The sequence below is a fragment of the Pristiophorus japonicus genome, chromosome 31, assembly GCF_044704955.1.
Source record: "Pristiophorus japonicus isolate sPriJap1 chromosome 31, sPriJap1.hap1, whole genome shotgun sequence".
In the NCBI taxonomy this organism is placed as follows: Eukaryota; Metazoa; Chordata; class Chondrichthyes; family Pristiophoridae; genus Pristiophorus; species Pristiophorus japonicus.
The window spans coordinates 8,330,455-8,356,137 of record NC_092007.1 but is presented as its reverse complement, the minus strand read 5'-3'; the positions used below and the strand labels follow the sequence as shown (position 1 = coordinate 8,356,137).

At 55.0% G+C, this 25,683-nt stretch overlaps 1 protein-coding gene across 1 annotated transcript in view; it reads right to left on the bottom strand.

The window, feature by feature from the left end:
- LOC139240395 (trypsin-like) overlaps positions 1 to 21,537 on the bottom strand; it is a 30,942-nt gene extending 9,405 nt beyond the window's left edge. Inside the window, exons 1-4 of the mRNA XM_070868893.1 lie at positions 21,498 to 21,537; positions 20,391 to 20,550; positions 10,912 to 11,162; positions 8,099 to 8,235 (exon numbers count right to left, since the gene is read on the bottom strand). Coding sequence (XP_070724994.1) covers positions 8,099 to 8,235; positions 10,912 to 11,162; positions 20,391 to 20,550; positions 21,498 to 21,537 — 588 coding nt within the window. The remainder of the gene's footprint in view (positions 1 to 8,098; positions 8,236 to 10,911; positions 11,163 to 20,390; positions 20,551 to 21,497) is intronic.
- Positions 21,538 to 25,683: the final 4,146 nt, after the last annotated feature.

The following is a 25,683-nucleotide window of genomic DNA, read 5'->3' as shown; positions in this document are numbered from 1 at the left end:
TTGTGAACTGCACAGCTCCCACCCAGGCATTGTAATGATGAAAGCCACAGTCAGATCCCACGTGTGGTGGCCCTGCATCGACTCAGATTTAGAGTCATGCGTGCGCCAGTGCAACACTTGCTCTCAACTGAGCAATGCACCCAGAGAGGCACCGCTAAGTTTGTGGTCGTGGCCCTCCAAACCGTGGTCAAGGATCCACGTGGACTATGCGGGCCCAATTCTAGGCAAAATGTGTTTGGTTGTTGTGGATGCTTACTCAAAACAGATTGAATGTGCGATAATGTCTGTAAGCACGTCCACTGCCACCAGCCTACGAGCCATGTTTGCCACGCACGGCCCGCCTGATGTCCTAGTCAGCGACAATGGGCCGTGTTTCACCAGTGCTGAATTCAAGGAATTCATGACCCGCAATGGGATCAAGTACGTCACATCTGCCCCGTTCTGCCTGGCTGTTGGATACGGGCTTGAACGGGCAGTTCAGACCATCAAGCAAAGCTCGAAACGTGTGTCGGAAGGCTCCCTGCAGACCCGACAGTCCCGAGTCCTGCTCAGCTACCACACCAGACCCCACTCACTCACCGGGGATCGCCCAGCCGAGCTGCTCATGAAAGGGGTGCTCAAAACAAGGCTCTCTCTGGTCCACCCTGATCTCCATGATCACGTGGAGGGCAGGCGGCATCAACAAAGTGTGTACCATGACCGCGCAAACTTGTCACGTGATATTAGGGTCAACGACCCTGTGTTTGTACTCAGTTATGGACATAGTCCCAAATGGCTCGCTGGCACAGCCAAAGAGGGGAGTAGGGTGTTTCAGGTCAAATTGGCCAATGGACTAACATACAGAAAACATTTGGACCAAATCAAATTGCAGTTCACCAACAGCTACGAACAACCCGAAGAAGACACCACCAACTTTGACCCTCCAACACACACACAAGTGGCAACTGACATCACGGTTGACCACAAAGCAGAACTCACCATCCCCAGCAGCCCGGTAAGGCCGGCTGCCCAACAGCCCAGTGAAGAACTGACCAACCCACCCACACCAGCATTTGCACCGAGACGATCGACAAGGGAGCGAAAAGCCCCAGATCGTCTCACCCTGTAAATAAGTGTACTGTTGACTTCACGGGGGAGTGATGTTATGTATTTAACCCCTTGTAACCTGTATCACACCACCACCAGAGGGCCCACCTGTTGGAGTCCCAAGGGATCCCAGCATCCCTTGGGAGCACGGTATATAATCAGGCCGCCCACGGGGTACCTGCACTCTGGAGTCTTATTAAAGGAGCTAAGGTCACACTTGCTCATTGTACACAGCACTCAGTTTCATCCTTTATTACGAACGTATCAGTAGGGGCTGGAGGAGGTTACAGAGATAGGGAGGGGTGAAGGGGCTGGAGGATGTTACAGAGATAGGGAGGGGTGTAGGGGCTGGAGGAGGTTACAGAGATAGGGAGGGGTGTAGGGGCTGGAGGAGGTTGCAGAGATAGAGAGGGGTATAGGGGCTGGAGGAGGTTACAGAGATAGGGACGGGTGTCGGGGCTGGAGGAGGTTACAGAGATAGGGAGGGGTGTAGGGGCTGGAGGAGGTTACAGAGATAGGGAGGGGTGTAGGGGCTGGGGGAGGTTACAGAGATAGGGAGGGGTGTAGGGGCTGGGGGAGGTTACAGAGATAGGGAGGGGTGTAGGGGCTGGGGGAGGTTACAGAGATAGGGAGGAGTGTAGGGGCTGGGGGAGGTTACAGAGATAGGGAGTGGTGTAGGGGCTGGAGGAGGTTACAGAGATAGAGAGGGATGTAGGGGCTGGAGGAGATTACAGAGATAGAGAGGGATGTAGGGGCTGGAGGAGGTTACAGAGATAGGGAGGGGTGTAGGGGCTGGAGGAGGTTACAGAGATAGGGAGTGGTGTAGGGGCTGGAGGAGGTTGCAGAGATAGAGAGGGGTATAGGGGCTGGAGGAAGTTACAGAGATAGGGAGGGGTGTAGGGGCTGGAGGAGGTTACAGAGATAGGGAGGGGTGTAGGGGCTGGAGGAGGTTACAGAGATAGCGAGGGGTGTAGGGGCTGGAGGAGGTTACAGAGATAGGGAGGGGTGTAGGGGCTGGAGGAGATTATAGAGATAGGAAGGGGTATAGGGGCTGGAGGAGGTTACAGAGATAGGGAGCGGTGTAGGGGCTGGAGGAGGTTACAGAAATAGGGATGGGTGTAGGGGCTGGAGGAGGTTACAGAGATAGGGATGGGTGTAGGGGCTGGAGGAGGTTACAGAGATAGGGAGGGGTGTAGGGGCTGGAGGAGGTTACAGAGATAGGGATGGGTGTAGGGGCTGGAGGAGGTTACAGAGATAGGGAGGGGTGTAGGGGCTGGAGGAGATTATAGAGATAGGAAGGGGTATAGGGGCTGGAGGAGGTTACAGGGATAGGGAGTGGTGTAGGGACTGGAGGAAGTTACAGAGATAGCGAGGGGTGTAGGGGCTGGAGGAGATTACAGAGATAGGGAGGGGGCGAGACCATGGAGGGAATTGTAAACAAGGATGAGAATTTTGAAATCGAGGTGTTGCTTAACTGGGAGCCAATGTTGGTCGGCGAGCACAGGGGGTGATGGGTGAGTGGGACTCGGTGTGAGTTAGGACACAGGGCAGTGAGGACAGGGGGTGATGGGTGAGCGGGACTCGGTGTGAGTTAGGACACCGGGCAGTGAGCACAGCGGGTGATGGGTGAGTGGGACTCGGTGCGAGTTAGGACACGGGGGCAGCGAGCACAGGGGGTGATGGGTGAGTGGGACTGGGTGCGAGTTAGGACACGGGGCAGTGAGCACAGGGGGTGATGGGTGAGCGGGACTCGGTGCGAGTTAGGACACGGGGGCAGCGAGCACAGGGGGTGATGGGTGAGCGGGACTCGGTGCGAGTTAGGGCACGGGGCTGTGAGCACAGAGGGTGATGGGTGAGCGGGAGTCGATGCGAATTAGGACACGGGGCAGCGAGCACAGGGGGTGATGGGTGAGCGGGACTCGGTGCGAGTTAGGGCACGGGGCTGTCAGCACAGAGGGTGATGGGTGAGCGGGAGTCAATGCGAGTTAGGACTCGGGGCAGTGAGCACAGGGGGTGATGGGTGAGCAGGACTCGGTGCGAGTTAGGACACGGGGCAGTGAGCACAGCGGGTGATGGGTGAGCAGGACTCGGTGCGAGTTTGGACACAGGGCAGCGAGCACAGAGGGTGATGGGTGAGTGGGACTTGGTGCGAGTTAGGACACGGGGCAGTGAGCACAGGAGGTGATGGGTGAGTGGGACTCGGTGCGAGTTCGGACACAGGGCAGTGAACATAACATAAGAACATAAGAACATTAGAATTAGGAACAAGAGAAGGCCATCTAGCCCCTCGAGTCTGCTCCGCCATTCAACAAGATCATGGCTGATCTGGCCGTGGACTCAGCTCCACTTACCCGCCCGCTCCCCGTAACCCTTAATTCCCTTATTGCTTAAAAATCTATCTATCTTTGACTTGAAAACATTCAATGAGCTAGCCTCAACTGCTTCCTTGGGCAGAGAATTCCACAGATTCACAACCCTCTGGGAGAAGAAATTCCTTCTCAACCCGGTTTTAAATTGGCTCCCCTGTATTTTGAGGCTGTGCCCCCGAGTTCTAGTCTCCCCGACCAGTGGAAACAACCTCTCTGCCTCTATCTTGTCTATCCCTTTCATTATTTTAAATGTTTCTATAAGATCACCCCTCATCCTTCTGAACTCCAACGAGTAAAGACCCAGTCTACTCAATCTATCATCATAAGGTAACCCCCTCATCTCCGGAATCAGCCTAGTGAATCGTCTCTGTACCCCCTCCAAAGCCAGTATATCCTTCCTTAAGTAAGGTGACCAAAACTGCACGCAGTACTCCAGGTGCGGCCTCACCAATACCCTGCACAGTTGCAGCAGGACCTCCCTGCTTTTGTACTCCATCCCTCTCGCAATGAAGGCCAACATTCCATTCACCTTCCTGATTACCTGCTGCACCTGCAAACTAACTTTTTGGGATTCATGCACAAGGACCCCCAGGTCCCTCTGCACCTCAGCATGTTGTAATTTCTCCCCATTCAAATAATATTCCCTTTTACTGTTGTTTTTTCCCAAGGTGGATGACCTCACACTTTTCGACATTGTATTCCATCTGCCAAACCTTAGCCCATTCGCTTAACCTATCCAAATCTCTTTGCAGCCTCTCTGTGTCCTCTACACAACCCGCTTTCCCACTAATCTTTGTGTCATCTTCAAATTTTGTTACACTACACTCTGTCCCCTCTTCCAGGTCATCTATATATATTGTAAACAGTTGTGGTCCCAGCACTGATCCCTGTGGCACACCACTAACCACCGATTTCCAACCCGAAAAGGACCCATTTATCCCGACTCTCTGCTTTCTGTTAGCCAGCCAATTCTCAATCCATGCTAATACATTTCCTCTGACCCCGCATACCTTTATCTTCTGCAGTAACCTTTTGTGTGGCACCTTATCGAATGCCTTTTGAAAATCTAAATACACCACATCCATCGGTACACCTCTATCCACCATGCTCGTTATATCCTCAAAGAATTCCAGTAAATTAGTTAAACATGATTTCCCCTTCATGAATCCATGTTGCGTCTGCTTGATTGCACTATTCCTATCCAGATGTCCCGCTATTTCTTCCTTAATGATAGTTTCAAGCATTTTCCCCACTACAGATGTTAAACTAACCGGCCTATAGTTACCTGCCTTTTGTCTGCCCCCTTTTTTAAACAGAGGCGTTACATTAGCTGCTTTCCAATCCGCTGGTACCTCCCCAGAGTCCAGAGAATTTTGGTAGATTATAACGAATGCATCTGCTTTAACTTCCGCCATCTCTTTTAATACCCTGGGATGCATCTCATCAGGACCAGGGGACTTGTCTACCTTGAGTCCCATTAGCCTGTCCAGCACTACCCCACTAGTGTTAGTGATTGTCTCAAGGTCCTCCCTTCCCACATTTCTGTGACCAACAATTTCTGGCATGGTTTCTGTGTCTTCCACTGTGAAGACCGAAGCAAAATAATTGTTTAAGGTCTCAGCCATTTCCATATTTCCCATTATTAAATCCCCCTTCTCATCTTCTAAGGGACCAACATTTACTTTAGTCACTCTTTTCCGTTTTATATATTGGTAAAAGCTTTTACTATCCGTGAGCAGGACCCGGTGCGAGTTAGGACACGGGGCAGTGAGCACAGGGGGTGATGGGTGAGTGGGACTCGGTGCGAGTTAGGACACAGGGGCAGTGAGCACAGGGGGTGATGGGTGAGCGGGACTGGGTGCGAGTTAGGACACAGGGCAGTGAGCACAGGGGGTGATGGGTGAGCAGGACTCGGTGCGAGTTAGGACACGGGGCAGTGAGCACAGGGGGTGATGGGTGAGCGGGACTCGGTGCGAGTTAGGACACGTGGCAGTGAGCACAGGGGGTGATGGGTGAGTGGGACTCGGTGCGAGTTAGGACACGGGGCAGTGAGCACAGGGGGTGATGGGTGAGTGGGACTCGGTGCGAGTTAGGACACGGGGGCAGTGAGCACAGGGGGTGATGGGTGAGCAGGACTCGGTGCGAGTTAGGACACGGGGCAGTGAGCACAGGGGGCGATGGGTGAGTGGGACTCGGTGTGAGTTAGGACACGGGGCAGTGTGCACAGGGGGTGATGGGTGAGTGGGACTGGGTGTGAGTTAGGACACGGGGCAGTGAGCACAGGGGGTGATGGGTGAGTGGGACTCGGTGTGAGTTAGGACACGGGGCAGTGAGCACAGGGGGTGATGGGTGAGTGGGACTGGGTGTGAGTTAGGACACGGGGCAGTGAGCACAGGGGGTGATGGGTGAGTGGGACTGGGTGTGAGTTAGGACACGGGGCAGTGAGCACAGGGGGTGATGGGTGAGTGGGACTGGGTGTGAGTTAGGACACGGGGCAGTGAGCACAGGGGGTGATGGGTGAGCGGGACTCGGTGCGAGTTAGGACACGGGGCAGCCGAGATTTGGACCACCTCTAGCTTACGTCGGGTAGACTGTGGGAGGCCGGCCAGGAGTGAGTTGGAATAGTCAAGACTTGAAGTTGGAAAGAAAGGAGCGGAGTGGTTTAATGAGGTAGGTCCAGAGCTTGGGACCCAGCTAGCTGAAGGCACGGCCGCCGATGGTGGAGCGATGGAAATCGAGAGGGATGGGAAAGAGGGCAGGATTGGTGGAGCGCAGAGATCTGAGGCCAGATGTTGGCTGCCCTCCCGTGGCAGTGCTGATGGTTCAAAGGGTAAAGTTTGTGCAGGAGGAGGGTGATACGATGCGACTCACTGTATTATCTGTTACTGACCTATAGCCAGGTGGTCCCGAGCGGGTCAGCGAGTCTGGTCAATGCAGCCGTGCGCTGGCCTGAGGTAACCAGGCCCACGATCAGAACAACTGCTCCCCCAGGTCTCGCCGTATTCCGGCATGTTTGCGTGTTTGTGCGCGATCGTTGGCGGTGGCAGGACTGGTTAACAAAGTGGTTAATAACGTATACGGGATCATGGGCTTCATAAATAGAGGCGACTCTACAAAGGTCAGGAGGAGATGCTGAACCTGTTTCAAGCACGGGTTCGGCCCCAGCTGGGGCATTGTGTCCAATTCTGGGCCCCGCACACTTTAGGAAGGATGTGAAGGCCTTAGAGAGGGTACGGAGGGAGATTGACCAGGATGGTTCCCGGGGATGTGGGACTTCAGTGACGGGGAGAGACTGGAGAAGCTGGGGTTGTTCTCCTTGGAGTTACAGCTATACAGGGTATCGGCCAGGCCACACCTGGAGTACTGCGTGCAGTTTTGGTCTCCGTATTTAAGGAAGGATATACTTGCATTGGAGGCAGTTCAGAGAAGGTTCACTCGGTTGATTCCGGGGATGAGGGGGGTTGACATTTGAGGAGCGGTTGAGGAGGTTGGGCCTCTACTCATTGGAGTTCAGAAGAATGAGAGGTGATCTTATCGAAACGTATCAGATTATGAGGGGGGCTTGACAAGGTGGATGTAGAGAGGATGTTTCCACTGATGGGGGAGACTAGAACTAGGGGGCATGGTCTTAGAATAAGGGGCCGCCCATTTAAAACTGAGATGAGGAGGAATTTCTTCTCTCAGAGGGTTGTAAATCTGTGGAATTCTCTGCCCCAGAGAGCTGTGGAGGCTGGGTCATTGAATATATTTAAGGTGGAGAAAGACAGATTTTTGAGCGATAAGGGAGTGAAGGGTTATGGGGAGCGGGCGGGGAAGTGGAGCTGAGTCCATGATCAGATCAGCCGTGATCGTATTGAATGGCGGAGCAGGCTCGAGGGGCCGAATGGCCGACTCCTGCTCCTATTTCTTATGTTCTTATGAGCAGAGAAGGTTGAGAGGAGATTCGATCGAGGGGTTCAGAATCACGAGGGGTGTGGACAGAGAGGATCGAGAGAAACTGTTCCCCATTGGTGGAAGGGTGGAGAACCAGAGGGACACAGATTGAAGGCGATTGGCAGAAAGGCGACACGAGGATAAACCTTTTTACGCAGCGAGTGGTTAGGATCGGGGACGCGCTGCCCGAGAGGGCGATGGAGGCTGACTCAATCGTGGCTTTCAAAAGGGAGTTGGGTAAGTCCCTGAAGGAGAGAGATTTGCCGGGCTCCGGGGAAAGGGCGGGGGGAGTGGGACTGGCTGAGGTGCTCTATGAAAGAGCGGGTGTCGAGTCGACCGGCCGAGCGGCCTCTTCCTGAGCTGCCCTGCTCCACGGCTCCAAGTGTTGGGAATGGTTGGGGGTTTCCCAATGGGATCGGAACGTTACACGGAGCCCCACTCCACAGACGTCGCCACCTAATGGGGGCCCCGGGAAGGCTGCAGGTCCGTCCCCAGTGGCGCCCCCTGGAGCAGTGTGGGGCGCATTGCGGCCCGCGCTGGGAGATCAGGTGACACCGGAAGGGGCGGGGCCATTCGGCCCATGGTGGCCGCGCTGGGAGCGGGCCTTCCGATTGGTCGCGCTTTTAACGCCCTCCCCTCCCCCTCCCCCCCCCATCACGCGCGGTGATCTCTCTGCAGCTCGTCACGTGTGGCTTTGACGTGTCACGTACCTGACAGGAGTCCTTGCCTCCCTCCATGTAGCCCACGCACATCATGTTGTGGGAGATCTTCCCAGGGTAGGCCCGGTTACAGTCGACGAAACTGAGCACGGGCGCGTCCAGGCACTGCAGCTGATCGCCACTCACCGCTAGGTCAAAAAGGACCAGGTCAGAGGTTAGAGGGCGCGGGAGGCCATTGACATCTCCGCGCGTGGCCGACATATTAGAGGCTGCACACTCTCGTCTCAAAACAACAAACCTGGCATTTCCACCGTGCCTCTCGCCACCCACAGCCCCTCGCGGCCAATAGCAGCACTTTCTGAAGTTCGGTCACCGTGGCGATATAGCGGCCAATTTGCACACAGCAAGATCCCGCGAACAGCAACATATTGAGTTGGGGGATCGATATTGGCCTCTGGGCACCGGGGAGAACTTCCTCAACCGCCCTCAACCCCCCCCCCACCCCATGCTCCCCCCTGCTCTTCTTTGAAATAGTGGCCGTGGGATCTCTTACGTCTATCTGAGAGGGCAGACGGGGCCCTGGGTTTAATGTCTCCTCCGAAATACGGCATCTTCGATAGTGCGGCGCTCCCTCGGTACTGCCCCTCCGACAGTGCGCCGCTCCCTCAGTACAGCACCTCCGACAGTGCGGCGCTCCCTCAGTACTGCTCCTCCGACAGTGTGGCGCTCCCTCAGTACTGCCCCTCCGACAGTGCGGCACTCCCTCAGTACTGCCCCTCCGACAGTGCGGCGCTCCCTCAGTACTGCCCCTCCGACAGTGCGGTGCTCCCTCAGTACTGCCCCTCCGACAGTGCGGCGCTCCCTCAGTACTGCCCCTCCGACAGTGCTGTGCTCCCTCAGTACTGCCCCTCCGACAGTGCGGCGCTCCCTCAGTACTGCCCCTCCGACAGTGGGGCGCTCCCTCAGTACTGCCCCTCCGACAGTGCAGTACGGCACTCCCTCAGTACTGCCCCTCCGACAGTGCGGTTCTCCCTCAGTACTGCCCCTCCGACAGTGCGGTTCTCCCTCAGTACTGCCCCTCCGACAGTGCGGCACTCCCTCAGTACTGCCCCTCCGACAGTGCGGCACTCCCTCAGTACTGCCCCTCCGACAGTGCGGCACTCCCTCAGTACTGCCCCTCCGATAGTGATGCGCTCCCTCAGTACTGCTCCTCCGACAGTGCGGCGCTCCCTCAGTTCTGCCCCTCTGATGGACCTGCTCATTACATCCTCAAAGAACTGCATCAAACTTGTCAAACGTGATTTCCTTTTCACAAAACCATGCTGACTCTGCTTTAAGCTTTTCCAAATGTCTCACTGCTGCTTCCTTAATAATGGATTCCAGCATTTTCCCAATGTCAGATGTTTGGTTATAGTTTCCTGCTATCTGTCTCCCTCCTTGCTTGAATAGGGGCGTTATATTTGCGGTTTTCCAATCCGCTGGGAACTCTCCAGAATTTTGATAGATTACAACCAATGTATCCACTATCTCTGCAGCTACTTCTATTAAAACCCTAGGATGTAAGTCATCAGGTTCTCGGGACTTGTCTGCCTTTAGTCCCATTAGTTTGCCTCGTACTTTTTCTCTAGTGATAGTGATTGATTTAATTTCCCTCCCAAACACCCCCTGATTGTCTACTATTTTGGGATGATTTTAGTGTCTTCTACCGTGAAGACCAATACAAAATATTTGTTCAAAGTCTCCACCATTTTCTTGTTTCCCAATATTACTTCCTCAGTCTCATCCTCCAAGGGACCAACATTTACTTTAGCCACTCTCTTCCTTTTTATATACTTGTAGAGCCTCTTACTGGTTTTATATTTCTTGCTAGTTTACTCTCAGAATCTATTTTCTCCCTCTTGATTATTTTTTTTCCTCACCCTTTGCTGGTTTCTAAAAATTTCCCAATCTTCTGGCCCACCACGAACCTTCGCAAACATTGTGCGCCTTCTCTTTCAATTTGATGACTTCCGTCGTCGGCCATGGTTGGTCCATCCTTCTCGTCGAGTTGTTCTTTCTCCCATGGGAATGTACCTTTGCTGATATTGGCCCTGGAATTCCGTTTTGGCTTTCCCGCGGGCATTGTAGAGAAAAAATACGCACTTACCTTAAGCTGCTGCCCACGTTTGACTTCCCGATGCTGAGGCCTCTGCTGACTGCCACTCGCGGCACATGCACGTTGGCGTGTGCACAGGCCTCCAGCCGGAGTCACATGGCTCTGGGCAGCCAATCAGGTAAAGTATCATAGTAATCGGAGTTCCGCAGGGTCCTAAACTCCTATTACTATCAGCCTGAAACACCCAAAACACTGCCCCAAACACCCAAAACACTGCCCCAAACACCCAAAACACTAACAAAAAGCAGAAAATAATTACACTACATTTATTTAAATTAAAGTTATGAACGTCTTAAAAAAAATAATAACGTTCCGATTTTTTTAAAAGGTTTTTTAAAATAAACTGACGGCTTTGGGGAGGGTTGTTAATGATAAACTATGCTTTAATAACTTTATTTTTGTATCTTTTTTTGTGCTTTATAAAACACGTGCGCCTGTAAAAGTAAGCCACCCGCCGTCTTTTTCCGGCGCAGGTTTTTTTGGAGGATATTTGCGAGCGTAAATCTCGGAGATTTCCACATGCAAGTGTCCTCGCTCCCGAGATGCGGAGGATCTGTCAAGCCAGGAAGTTGACAGATCGGAAAAGCTGGTTCGCAGCTCGTGCGCGTTGCATGCCGCCATTTCCGATGCCTTTCCCGGGTCCGTAGGAGCGGCGTGCGGATGCCGGTGGGGCTCGTTGGCCCCCGTTACCTCCGTCCATGTGACTTACCGCTGCTCATGGTGTTACCCCAGCCCGAGATCAGGCACATCTCGCCGACGGACGTACAGCTGGTGGGCAGGGCGACCGACGCCACGTTGCGGTTGAGCGCGGCGGAGCGGGAGAGCTTGATCAGCATGATGTCGTTGTCCAGGCTGTAGGGGTTGAAGCGGGGGTGTCTGATCACCTCCTCCGAGTCGATGGACTGCTCCGTGCCCTCCTCGAGGGAGATGTCGTGCTCGCCCAGCCGCACCTGGATACGACTGGGAATAAAAGGGACCGAAGGGGCCGGGAGTTAGACCCGTCGGAAAGCTTTGGTGACAAGTTCCCACCGCCATTTTGGAAGCGGTTCCCTCCCGTCTTTGGCGAAGTTTAACTCTTTGGGCTAGAGTTTCCCAAAAGCCCCCCGACACCCGATTGCCCGCGTATTTGGGCGAAGGTTTGGCAGATGGAATACAATGTCGGAAAGTGTGAGGTCATCCACCTTGGGGAAAAACAACAGTAAAAGGGAATATTATTTGAATGGGGAGAAATTACAACATGCTGCGGTGCAGAGGGACCTGGGGGTCCTTGTGCATGAAACTCTTTTGAGTTTACCTGCGAAAACATAAAACATTAAACGGTGCCACCCGACCTGGGTGACACTCCAGACATTTACAAGGCCCTTTTTTTTTTTCCCCCCTTTTTTTTGTTTTTTCTTTGTGTTTTTCTTTTTTTGGTTTTTTTTTGGGCACTAAAATCACAATTTTCCCCAGTGCCCCCTATAAAAGGGAAGGGGGACACTAAAAGCACCGGCAATGAAAGCAAATTAAACTTTAAAACGTAAAATCAAATTAAAATTTGGTTGCCGGGCGTGATGATGCACTCCAGTCCCTCCGGTGCCCACCTCTCGCGGAAGGCCGCGAGCGTACCGGTGGACACCGCGTGCTCCATCTCCAAGGACACCCTGGACCGGATGTAAGAGCGGAAGAGAGGCAGGCAGTCAGGTTGAACGACCCCCTCGACCGCCCGCTGCCTGGACCGGCTGATGGCACCCTTGGCCGTGACCAGGAGCAGTCCTACGAGGAGGCCCTCGGATCTACCCGCTCCCCTCCGCACAGGGTGCCCAAAGATCAGGAGAGTGGGACTGAAGTGCAGCCAGAATTTCAGGAGCAGCCCCTTCAAATTCCTTGTGCATGAATCCCAAAAAGTTAGTTTGCAGGTGCAGCAGGTAATCAGGAAGGCGAATGGAATGTTGGCCTTCATTGCGAGAGGGATGGAGTACAAAAGCAGGGAGGTCCTGCTGCAACTGTACAGGGTATTGGTGAGGCCGCACCTGGAGTACTGCGTGCAGTTTTGGTCACCTTACTTAAGGAAGGATATACTAGCTTTGGAGGGGGTACAGAGACGATTCACTAGGCTGATTCCGGAGATGAGAGGGTTACCTTATGATGATAGATTGAGTAGACTGGGTCTTTACTCGTTGGAGTTCAGAAGGATGAGGGGTGATCTTATAGAAACATTTCAAATAATGAAAGGGATAGACAAGGTAGAGGCAGAGAGGTTGTTTCCACTGGTCGGGGAGATTAGAACACAGCCTCAAAATACGGGGGAGCCAATTTAACACCGAGTTGAGAAGGAATTTCTTCTCCCAGAGGGTTGTGAATCTGTGGAATTCTCTGCCCAAGGAAGCAGTTGAGGCTAGCTCATTGAATATATTCAAGTCACAGATAGATAGATTTTTAACCAAGAAGGGAATTAAGGGTTACGGGGAGCGGGCGGGTAAGTGGAGCTGAATCCACGGCCAGATCAGCCATGATCTTGTTGAATGGCGGAGCAGGCTCGAGGGGCTAGATGGCCTACTCCTGTTCCTAATTCTTATGTTCTTATGTTCTTATGTTCTTATTGCCCGCAGAATATTATCTGAATAGTGACAGATTGGGAAAAGGGGAGGTGCAACGAGACCTGGGTATCATGGTACATTCAGTCATTGAAAGTTGGCATGCAGGTACAGCAGGCGGTGAAGAAGGCAAATGGCATTTTGGCCTTCATAGCGAGAGGATTTGAGTATAGGAGCAGGGAGATCTTACTGCAGTTGTACAGGGCCTTGGTGAGGCCACACCTGGAATATTGTATGCAGTTTTGGTCTCCTAATCTGAGGAAGGGCGTGCTTGCTATTGAGGGAGTGCAGCGAAGGTTCACCAGACTGATTCCCGGGATGGCAGGACTGACATATGAAGAAAGACTGGATCGACTGGGTTTATATTCACTGGAATTTAGAAGAATGAGAGGGGATCTCATAGAAACATATAAAATTCTGATGGGTTTAGACAGGTTAGATGCAGGAAGAATGTTCCTGATGTTGGGGAAGTCCAGAACCAGGGGTCACAGTCTAAGGATAAGGGGTAAGCCATTTAGGGCAGAGATGAGGAGAAACTTCTTCACTCAGAGAATTGTGAACCTGTGGAATTCCCTGCCGCAGAGAGTTGTTGAGGCCAGTTCATTGGATATATTCAAGAGGGAGTTAGATGTGGCCCTTACGGCTAAAGCGATCAAGGGGTATGGAGAGAAAGCAGGAATGGGGTACTGAGGGAATGATCAGCCATGATCTTATTGAATGGTGGTGCAGGCTCGAAGGGCCGAATGGCCGACTCCTGCACCTATTTTCTATGTTTCTATGTTTCTATGTTGAGAAGACCCGCTAATCCTCGGCGAGAAAAGCTGGTGAGAATATCCATTTTAAAGTTTAAAGTAAATACAATGAGTAACTGCACACTCATTGTTGGCGGTTTTCACGGCGTGTCAGGGGAAAGTTAGTCACATGGGCGGTCGCGACCGGAACGGACGGTGAGTTGCAAAATTTAGACCCAGGCTACGATTGGGCCTACGGAGAGGGGCAAACTTAAAACAACATTTTAATTCACAAAAAACACGCACAAAGCATTCCCAAGACAGTTTTAACCCTAATCGCCCTGTTGAAATGAATAAAATGGTAATTATAGAAGCCTTAATTTAGCTTTCTTTGCAGGCTCCCCCCTTACCGCCCTGTCGAAGCAGTTTTGACAGGGCGGGACTCTCTGCGATCTGGACGTCGGCAATTGAGGCCGAACTGATGCCCTGGCGCTTGTTCTCAGCGTTGCACGTGGGCGGTCTGCCCCCAACCGGCGACTTCAGCTGTGGGCGATACTGAGGCCAAAACGTAACCTGTGAACTGTCGCCGGGTGGAAAAACCCAGCTGCGGCGACGAGAAAATGGCCGACAATGAGGCCGAAAGTCTGGTCCTTTGCCTTTAGTTCAATCGGCCAGGAAGTCAGGTCACAATGCGGGGTGGGGGGCGGAGGGGGGGGGTTGTGGGGCCAGCGCGGCAGGAAGTGCTGGTGAGGGGCGGGCGTGGGGGTGGGGGGGGGGGTGGGTGAGGGAAGGATTCTCCGCCGCCGTGACGTCGATGTGTGTCTGAGTCACCCCATATCCCGCCTCCGTTAGAGGGGAGAGAGTCAGCGATTACTGAGGATCGGACGCTGGGGTCCACCAGCGAGGAATTGGGTCCGGGGCCCAGTGTCCTGGCACCCAAGAGACGGTGTGTGTGTGTGTGTGTGTGTGTGTGTGTGTGTGTGTGTGTGTGTGTGTGTGTGTGTGTGTGTGTGTGTGTGTGTGTGCGCCTGTTGGCGGCCCGGGGTGGTGGGGGAGGGGGGGAGCACAAGGGAGTAGTTGACACCGGCAACAAAATGGCGGCCCTGACAGCGAGCCTCTCGCGTTTAATGGCTGCCGCGCAATCCGGGGTTGACAGGAGTGAACGAAAGAGGCAGCAACAGAGAAAGCTTTCGGTGGGGCCAATGAGCTTTCGCTCGCTAGATTTGGCGGGAGTTGGGTGTGGGGGGGTGGTGGGGGGTTGGCCCCTGAGCTGAATTTAGCGGGTGGCAGACATTCGAGCAGAAATGCGGGAAGGGATCCCCCGAAAATCCAGTCGGAGGGCGAACGCTTTGCGGCGCCACCCACTGGCCGCAGGAGGTAGCGCGGCGGCTCCCCCTGGGGGGTTGGAATGGGGGAGAAAGGGCACTGGGGGGGGGGCGGGGGGGTGGGGGGGTTCTGGTCCGCTCTCCGCAGGCCAGCAAGAAGGGCCGAGGGTCGCTCGGGAAGGTAAGGGGGAGGGTCTCGGGCCTATCAGGTCTGCTCCTCCATTCCGTTGCCACGCCAACCTTTGACTCCCAATTCCCAGGCCCTTCCTCACTATCCCTTCGCACAATCACTCCCCGCGAAGTTCTGCCTCCCGTTTCATGACCTCGAACCATCTGTTGGCTGAGGTTTTTTTTTGCGGGGGCTGTGCGTTACAAGGTTTTTTTTCCCGGATTCCCCGATCCTGTGCATGAACCTACAAAATGGCGGGGGGCTGGCGGAGGAGGGGGGGGGGGTGGCGGGAGCCAGGTGGAATGTGCAACAAGCCAGGATTGGAGGAGCACAGAGATCTGGGAGGGTTGGAGGGGCTGGAGGAGGTTACAGAGATAGTGAGTGGTGCAGGTGCTGGAGGAGGTTACAGGGATAGGGAGGGGTGTAGGGTCTGGAGGAGGTTACAGAGATATGGAGGGTTGGAGGGGCTGGAGGAGGTTACAGAGATAGGGAGGGTTGGAGGGGCTGGAGGAGGTTACAGAGATAGGGAGGGGTGTAGGGGCTGGAGGAGGTTACAGAGATAGGGAGGGGTGTCGGGGCTGGAGGAGGTTACAGAGATAGGGAGGGGTGTAGGGGTTAGAGGAGGTTACAGAGATAGGGAGAGGTGTAGGGGCTGGAGGAGGTTACAGAGATAGGGAGGGGTGTCGGGGCTGGAGGAGGTTACAGAGATAGGGAGAGGTGTAGGGGCTGGAGGAGGTTACAGAGATAGGGAGGGGTGTAGGGGCTGGAGGAGGTTACAGAGATAGGGAGGGGTGTCGGGGCTGGAGGAGGTTAGAGATAGGGAGGGATGTAGGGGCTGGAGGAGGTTACAGAGATAGGGAGGGGTGTAGGGGCTGGAGGAGGTTACAGAGATAGTGAGGGGTATAGGGCCTGGAGGAGGTTACAGAGATAGTGAGGGGTGTAGGGGCTGGAGGAGGTTACAGAGATAGTGAGGGGTGTAGGGGCTGGAGGAGGTTACAGAGATAGTGAGGGGTATAGGGCCTGGAGGAGGTTACAGAGATAATGAGGGGTGTAGGGGCTGGAGGAGGTTACAGAGATAGGGAGGGGTGTAGGGGCTGGAGGAGGTTACAGAGATAGGGAGGGGTGTAGGGGCTGGAGGAGGTTACAGAGATAGGGAGGGGTGTAGGGGCTAGAGGAGGTTACAGAGATAGGGAGGGGTGTAGGGGCTAGAGGAGGTTACAGAGATAGGGAGGGGTGTAGGGGCTGGAGGAGGTTACAGAGATAGGGAGCGGTGTAGGGGCTGGAGGAGGTTACAGAGATAGGGAGGGGTGTAGGGGCTGGAGGAGGTTACAGAGATAGTGAGTGGTGTAGGGGTTAGAGGAGGTTACAGAGATAGGGAGAGGTGTAGGGGCTGGAGGAGGTTACAGAGATAGGGAGGGGTGTCGGGGCTGGAGGAGGTTACAGAGATAGGGAGAGGTGTAGGGGCTGGAGGAGGTTACATAGATAGGGAGGGGTGTAGGGGCTGGAGGAGGTTACAGAGATAAGGAGGGGTGTCGGGGCTGGAGGAGGTTAGAGATAGGGAGGGGTGTAGGGGCTGGAGGAGGTTACAGAGATAGGGAGGGTTGGAGTGGCTGGAGGAGGTTACAGAGATAGGGAGGGGTGTAGGGGCTGGAGGAGCTTACAGAGATAGGGAGGGGTGTCGGGGCTGGAGGAGGTTACAGAGATAGGGAGGGGTGTAGGGGTTAGAGGAGGTTACAGAGATAGGGAGAGGTGTAGGGGCTGGAGGAGGTTACAGAGATAGGGAGGGGTGTCGGGGCTGGAGGAGGTTACAGAGATAGGGAGAGGTGTAGGGGCTGGAGGAGGTTACAGAGATAGGGAGGGGTGTAGGGGCTGGAGGAGGTTACAGAGATAGGGAGGGGTGTCGGGGCTGGAGGAGGTTAGAGATAGGGAGGGATGTAGGGGCTGGAGGAGGTTACAGAGATAGGGAGGGGTGTAGGGGCTGGAGGAGGTTACAGAGATAGTGAGGGGTATAGGGCCTGGAGGAGGTTACAGAGATAGTGAGGGGTGTAGGGGCTGGAGGAGGTTACAGAGATAGGGAGGGGTGTAGGGGCTGGAGGAGGTTACAGAGATAGTGAGGGGTATAGGGCCTGGAGGAGGTTACAGAGATAGTGAGGGGTGTAGGGGCTGGAGGAGGTTACGGAGATAGGGAGGGGTGTAGGGCCTGGAGGAGGTTACAGAGATAGGGAGGGGTGTAGGGGCTGGAGGAGGTTACAGAGATAGGGAGGGGTGTAGGGGCTAGAGGAGGTTACAGAGATAGGGAGGGGTGTAGTGGCTAGAGGAGGTTACAGAGATAGGGAGGGGTGTAGGGGCTGGAGGAGGTTACAGAGATAGGGAGGGGTGTAGGGGCTGGAGGAGGTTACAGAGATAGGGAGGGGTATAGGGGCTGGAGGAGGTTACAGAGATAGGGAGGGGTGTAGGTGCTGGAGGAGGTTACAGGGATAGGGAGGGATGTAGGGGCTGGAGGAGGTTACAGAAAAAGGGAGGGGTGTAGAGGCTGGAGGAGGTTACAGAGATAGGGAGGGGTGTAAGGCATGAGGAGGTTATAGAGATAGGGAGAGGTGTCGGGGCTGGAGGAGGTTACAGTGATAGGGAGGAGTGTAGGGGCTGGAGGAGGTTACAGGGATAGGGAGGGGTGTAGGGGCTGTTGGAGGTTACCGAGATAGGGAGGATTTTGGGGCTGGAGGAGGTTACAGAGATAGGGAGAGGTGTAGGGGCTGGAGGAGGTTACAGAGATAGGGAGGGGTGTAGGGGCTGGAGGAGTTTACAGAGATAGGGAGGGATGTAGGGGCTGGAAGGTGTGATGGAGATAGGGAGGGGTGTAGGGGCTGGAGGAGGTTACAGAGATAGGGAGGAGTGTAGGGGCTGGAGGGGGTTTCAGAGATAGGGAGGGGTGTAGGGGCTGGAGGAGGTTACAGAGATAGGGAGGGGTGTAGGGGCTGTAGGAGGTTACAGAGATAGGGAGGGGTGTAGGGGCTGGAGGAGGTTACAGAGATAGGGAGGAGTGTAGGGGCTGGAGGAGGTTACAGAGATAGGGAGGGGTGTAGGGGCTGGAGGAGGTTACAGAGATAGGGAGGGGTGTCGGGGCTGGAGGAGGTTACAGGGATAGGGAGGGATGTAGGGGCTGGAGGAGGTTACAGAAAAAGGGAGGGGTGTAGAGGCTGGAGGAGGTTACAGAGATAGGGAGGGGTGTAAGGCATGAGGAGGTTACAGAGATAGGGAGGGGTGTAGGGGCTGGAGGAGGTTACAGAGATAGGGAGTGGTGCAGGTGCTGGAGGAGGTTACAGGGATAGGGAGGGATGTAGGGGCTGGAGGAGGTTGCAGAGATAGGGAGGGGTGTAGGGGCTGGAGGGGGATACAGAGATAGGGAGGGATGTAGGGGCTGGAGGAGGTTACAGAGATAGGGAGGGATGTAGGGGCGGGAAGGTGTGATGGAGATAGGGAGGGGTATAGGGGCTGGAGGAGGTTACAGAGATAGGGAGGAGTGCAGGGGCTGGAGGGGGTTTCAGAGATAGGGAGGGGTGTAGGGGCTGGAGGAGGTTACAGAGATAGGGAGGGGTGTAAGGCATGAGGAGGTTATAGAGATAGGGAGAGGTGTCAGGGCTGGAGGAGGTTACAGAGGTAGGGAGGAGTGTAGGGGCTGGAGGAGGTTACAGAGATAGGGAGGGGTGTAGGGGCTGGAGGAGTTTACAGAGATAGGGAGGGATGTAGGGGCTGGAGGAGGTTACAGAGATAGGGAGGGATGTAGGGGCGGGAAGGTGTGATGGAGATAGGGAGGGGTGTAGGGGCTGGAGGAGGTTACAGAGATAGGGAGGAGTGCAGGGGCTGGAGGGGGTTTCAGAGATAGGGAGGGGTGTAGGGGCTGGAGGAGGTTACAGAGATAGGGAGGGGTGTAGGGGCTGGAGGAGGTTACAGAGATAGGGAGGAGTGTAGGGGCTGGAGGAGGTTACAGAGATAGGGAGGGGTGTAGGGGCTGGAGGAGGTTACAGAGATAGCGAGGGGTGTAGGGGCTGGAGGAGGTTACAGAGTTAGGGAGGGGTGTAGGGGCTGGAGGAGGTTACAGAGATCGGGAATGGGGCGAGGAGGGATTGATAAACAAGGATGAGAAATTTGAAGCGTTGTTTAAACGGGAGACAATGTGTTCAGGACACGGGGCAGTGAGCACAGGGGGTGATGGGTGAGTGGGACTCGGTGTGAGTTAGGACACGGGGTCAGTGAGCACAGGGGGTGATGGGTGAGCGGGACTCGGTGTGAGTTAGGACACAGGGCAGTGAGCACAGGGGGTGATGGGTGAGCGGGACTCGGTGCGAGTTAGGACACGGGGCAGTGAGCACAGGGGGTGATGGCTGAGTGGGACTCGGTGTGAGTTAGGACACGGGGCAGTGAGCACAGGGGGTGATGTGTGAGTGGGACTCAGTGTGAGTTAGGACACGGGGACAGTGAGCACAGGGGGTGATGGGTGAGCGGGACTCGGTGTGAGTTAGGACACGGGGCAGTGAGCACAGGAGGTGATGGGTGAGTGGGACTCGGTGTGAGTTAGGACACGGGGACAGTGAGCACAGGGGGTGATGGGTGAGCGGGACTCGGTGTGAGTTAGGACACGGGGCAGTGAGCACAGGGGGTGATGGGTGAGTGGGACTTGGTGCGAGTTAGGACACGGGGGCAGTGAGCACAGGGGGTGATGGGTGAGTGGGACTGGGTGTGAGTTAGGACACGGGGGCAGTGAGCACAGGGGGTGATGGGTGAGTGGGACTCGGTGCGAGTTAGGACACAGGGCAGTGAGCACAGGGGGTGATGGGTGAGCGGGACTCGGTGCGAGTTAGGACACGGGGCAGTGAGCACAGGGGGTGATGGGTGAGCGGGACTCGGTGCGAGTTAGGAGACAGAGGGGGCAGCCAAGTTTTGGATGAGCTCAAGTTGAGGGAGGTGGGTTGGAATCGTTGAGCAGAGGCGTAGACGAGGGTTTGGTCGGTGAGTGAGCTGAGGCAAGGAGCGGAGAGGCACGGTGGTGGGAGTCGGCAGGGTGCCGGCTATCGAGAGGCTGTGGGGCTGAGGAGCTCACCTCGGGATCGAGTGGGACACGGAATCGCCAGCGCGGTTCGGTCCAGCCTCAGACATTGGGCAGGGAAGTCAGTGGTGAGGGGGAACACAGAGTTTGTGTCGGGGTTCGAAGGCCGCCCGATCTTCAGTTGGAGGAAGTTCCCAGTCTTGGCACCAACACGGACAATCTTGGAACCGCCATTGGACAATGGGCGGAACCTGAGAACCGATCTCACGGTTCGAAGAGCCACCACCTCACTGACCCCCCTCACCCCCCGAGCCCCTTCCTGCTCCTCAATCTAAACACTTACTTTTTGTAGCAGTGGGCGGCTGAGACCACCCAGTTGGGGTGGATCAGGGAGCCCCCGCAGAAGTGGTATCCCACGTTGAGGGAGACGATCCAGGGGGTTTCATGCTTGGCGCAGTCGTAGCCTCCGACTATCTTGTCATCGTCGTCGAAAGGGGCAGCGGCTGTGGGGGTCAAGTGACAGAGAACGGGGGTTAAACCTCGGGGGGGGGGCGAGCGGGGGGGACAAGTGACAGAGAGAGGCGAGGGGGGAGAGAGAACCTCGAGAACGGGAGAGGGAAGAGAATCATCGAATCACCGAGATTTACGGCGTGGGAGGAGGCCATTTCGGCCCATCGTGTCCGTGCCGGCCGACCAAGAGCTACCCAGCCTTATCCCACTTTCCCGCTCTGGGTCCGTAGCCCTGTAGGTTACAGCACTTCAAGTGTACATCCAGGTACTGTTTAAATGTGGTGAGGGTTTCTGCCTCTACCACCCTTTCAGGCCGTGAGTTCCACCCCAGACCCCCACCACCCTCTGGGTGAAGACATTTCCCCTCAAATCCCCTCTAAACCTCCCCCCCAATTACTTTCAATCTGTGCCCCCTGGTTGTCGACCCCTCTGCCAAGGGAAACAGGTCCTTCCTATCCACTCTATCCAGGCCCCTCATCATTTTACACACCTCAATCAGGTCTCCCCTCAGCCTCCTCTGTTCCAAAGAAAACAACCCCAGCCTATCCAATCTTTCCTCATCCCAAATTCTCCAGTCGCGGCAACATCCTGGTAAATCTCCTCTGTACCCTCTCCAGTGCAATCACATCCTTCCTGTAATGTGGTGACCAGACCTGCACGCAGTACTCCAGCTGTGGGCTAACCAGTGTTTTATACAGTTCAAGCATAATCCTCCTGCTCTTATATTCTATGCCTCGGCCAATAAAGGCAAGTATCCCGTATGCCTTCTTAACCACCTTATCCACCTGGCCTGCTACCTTCAGGGATCTGTGGACCTGCACTCCAAGGTCCCTCTGTTCCTCTATACTTCTCAGTGTCCGACCATTTATTGTGTATTCCCTCGCCTTGTTAGCCCTCCCCAAATGGGACGAGGGAACGGGCAGAACTCAGTAACGTTTACCAGCCAGGCCCAGGAACACCATGAACAGAAGGGTCTTCATTGTCGCTTCGAGCTCCGTGACTGTGGGTAGTGTGAAGTTGGGACTTTATATAGGCTGCACGCGAGGTCTGTTAACGTGGAACAACACGATCACAAGACCCATTAGTGGTGACGGGGAGAGGCGGGAGCGGGGAATAGGTCCTTGGAAAGGTGGGCAGCAGGTGTGTGTTTCTCAGGGACCTTCCACGGGTGACGCAAGAGGTCTCCGGCAGGCCGGGAACAGCTGTGTCTATCCCTCAGGCAAATCACTTTAGGACACAAGTGAGAACCATTTCCAAGGGAAAAAGACAGACTTGCATTTATATAGCGCCTTTCACGACCACCGGACGTCCCAAACTGCTTTCCCGCCAATGAAGTACTTTTGGAGTGTGGTCAGTGTTGGATTGTGGGAAACGCGGCAGGCAATTTGCGCACAGCAAGCTCCCACACACAGCGATGTGATAATGACCCGGATCATCTGTTTTTGTTACGTTGATTGAGGGATAAATATTGGCCCCAGGACACCGGGGAGAACTCCCCCTGCTCTTCTTCCAAATAGTGGCCCCGGGATCTTTTACATCCACCTGAGGGGGCAGACGGGGCCTCGGTTTAATGTCTCATCCGAAAGACGGCACCTCCGACAGTGCGGCGCTCCCTCAGTACTGCCCCTCTGACAGTGCGGCACTCCCTCAGTACCGCCCCTCTGACAGTGCGGCACTCCCTCAGTACTGCACCTCCGACAGTGCAGCACTCCCTCAGTACCGCCCCTCCGACAGTGCGGCGCTCCCTCAGTACTGCACCTCCGACAGTGCAGCGCTCCCTCAGTACTGCCCCTCCGACAGTGCGACGCTCCCTCAGTACTGCCCCTCTGACAGTGCAGCGCTCCCTCAGTACTGCACCTCCGACAGTGCAGCGCTCCCTCAGTACTGCCCCTCCGACAGTGCGGCGCTCCCTCAGTACTGCCCCTCCGACAGTGCGGCGCTCCCTCAGTACTGCCCCTCCGACAGTGCAGCGCTCCCTCAGTACTGCCCCTCCGACAGTGCGGCACTCCCTCTGTACTGCCCCTCCAACAGTACGGCACTCCCTCAGCACTGCCCCTCCAACAGTGCGGCGCTCCCTCAGTGCTGCCCCTCCGACAGCGCAGTGCGGCGCTCCCTCAGTGCTGCCCCTCCGACAGCGCAGTACGGCACTCCCTCAGTGCTGCCCCTCCAACAGCGCAGTGCGGCTCTCCCTCAGCACTGCCCCTCCGACAGCGCAGTGCGGCGCTCCCTCAGTGCTGCCCCTCCGACCGCACAGTACGGCGCTCCCTCAACACTGGCCAAGAGTTTCGGCCTCGATATTGGTCAGAGATTCCGTAACCCCTCACCCTCAGTTCTTGGCCTTCAGCATTTATGGGAAGAAAATACGCACGGCACAGGGACTTGGTTCGACCTGAAACCTGTACGTTTATTGAACTTGCGCTATTCCCCAGTGCACAACCTCCCTGAAAACCCAACGGATTAACCCAGAACCCACAATACAAAGTCCCGACACGAGGTTACCTGAAACCTGACACGAGATATCACAGTTTAAATCCCTTCCGCGATCCCGTTGCGTTTCAAAACTACTCAGACTAATTCCCCTGTGATTTAACTCAGCTTTTCTTTCTCCCCTCGCTCTCGAATCTGTCACAGCAGTTTAGCTTCTGATCTCCTCCTGCCTGTTCAGGTGTTGAAGCAATACTCCTGGAGACCCTGGTTGCAGAAAGCAGCTGAAACATTTGCACGTCCTTGCACCAGACTCACAGCTCTGAAGCGGCTAGGCCACTCCCACAACAGCTCTACAACTATTTTTTGAGTCGAACATTAATACAAGTGCCGCCCTATTAAAGGGACACCCAACCGACAAATGAACAAACTAAATTTTAGGTGTTAATGGACCAAATTAGAATGTGGTTGCCCCGGGGGTGACGGTGCACTCCAGCCCCTCCGGCGCCCACCTCTCGCGGAAGGCCGCGAGCGTACCGGTGGACACCCACGTGCTCCCCTCTCCATGCACTGACGTGGATAGAGAACTGGTTGGCAGACAGGAAGCAAAGAGTGGGAATAAATGGGTCCTTTTCAGAATGGCAGGCAGTGACTAGTGGGGTACTGCAGGGCTCAGTGCTGGGACCCCAGCTATTTGCAATACACATTCCTGATTTAGACGAAGGAGTTGAATGTAATATCTCCAAGTTTGCAGATGACACTAAGCTGGGTGGCGGTGTGAGCTGTGAGGAGGATGCTAAGAGGCTGCAGAGTGACTTGGACAGGTTAGGTGAGTGGGCAAATGCATGGCAGATGCAGTATAATGTGGATAAGTGTGAGGTTATCCACTTTGGGGGTAAAAACTGGAAGGCAGATTATTATCTGAATGGTGACAGATTAAGAAAAGGGGAGGTGCAACGAGACCTGGGTGTCATGGTACGTCAGCCATTGAAAGTTGGCATGCAGGTACAGCAGGCGGTGAAGAAGGCAAATGGCATGTTGGCCTTCATAGCGAGAGGATTTGAGTATAGGAGCAGGGAGGTCTTACTGCAGTTGGTACAGGGCCTTGGTGAGGCCGCACCTGGAATATTGTGTTCAGTTTTGGTCTCCTAATCTGAGGAAGGACATTCTTGCTATTGAGGGAGTGCAGCGAAGGTTCACCAAACTGATTCCAGGGATGGCTGGACTGACATATGAAGAAAGACTGGATCGACTGGGCTTATACTCACTGGAGTTTAGAAGAATGAGAGGGGATCTCATAGAAACATATAAAATTCTGAAGGGATTGGACAGGTTAGATGCAGGAAGAATGTTCCCGATGTTGGGGAAGTCCAGAGCCAGGGGACACAGTCTAAGGCTAAGGGGTAAGCCATTTAGGACCGAGATGAGGAGAAACGTCTTCACCCAGAGAGTGGTGAACCTGTGGAATTCTCTACCACAGAAAGTTGTTGAGGCCAGTTCGTTAGATATATTCAAAAGGGAGTTAGATGTGGCCCTTACGGTTAAAGGAATCGGTGGTATGGAGAGAAAGCAGGAATGGGGTACTGAAGTTGCATGATCAGCCATGATCATATTGAATGGTGGTGCAGGCTCGAAGGGCCGAATGGCCTACTCCTGCACCTATTTTCTATGTTTCTGTTTCTATGTTTCCAGGGACACCCCGGCTCGGATGTAACCGCGGAAGAGAGGCAGGCAGTCGGGCTGAACGACCCCCTCGACTGTCCGCTGCCTGGACCGGTTAATGGCCCCCCCTTGGCCAGGGCCCAGGAGCAGGCTCCACGAGGATGCCCTCCGACCTGCCCGTTCCCCTCCGCACAGGGTGCCCAAAGATCAAGAACGTGGGACTGAAGTGCAGCCAGAACTTGAGGAGCAGCCCCTTCAAACAATGGAAGAGGGACTGCAACCTCACACACTGAACGTACCCGTGGAACACGGACTCCTCCAGACCGCAGAAATCGCAGGCGGCCCCGGGAGCCCGTGAACCGACTTAACGACCGATTGCACGGGACTGCCCCGTGCACCACCCTCCAGGCCAAGTCCCCGATAAATAGGGGGAGGACTCCCGCTTAGAGAGCACTTAATTGTGGACCATTGGCCTCTTCCGGACGGCAAGATGGTGATGATTTGACTCAAACTTGCAAGCCCACACACAGCTGGTTGTTCCGGTGTCGATTGTAGGCCGGGATCAGGGACAGACCCTCCGTCTGTCTTCATCGCAGTGCCCTCGCTCCGAAGTGCTCCTCTTTTTATCAAGGTTCATATCACAGCACCTCAAACATAGTTCCTGTCATTCTCCTGTTGACTCGCCCACATTGGTTAACACCTTTAGATCCTCCGTTTATTCCAGGCCCTGGCCCAGACAGGACTGAGTGGACATGATCAGCCCTCCTGCTGTGCAGCACAATGCACACCTTTCTTGGTAACAGATATCCACACCCAGTGTTGATGAATGTGTGAATATCCCAGGGTCAAGCAGGGCTGTGTCATCGCCCCAACCCTCTTCTCCATCTTCCTCGCTGCCATGCACTCCCATGTTCCGCCACCAGGGAGCGCATCCCCTGAAGTCCCAAGGGATCCCAGTATCCCTTGGGAGCACTGTATATAAGCCGGCCCCAAAGGCCTGTTCCTCACTCTGGAGTGTCTTATTAAAGACTGAGGTCACT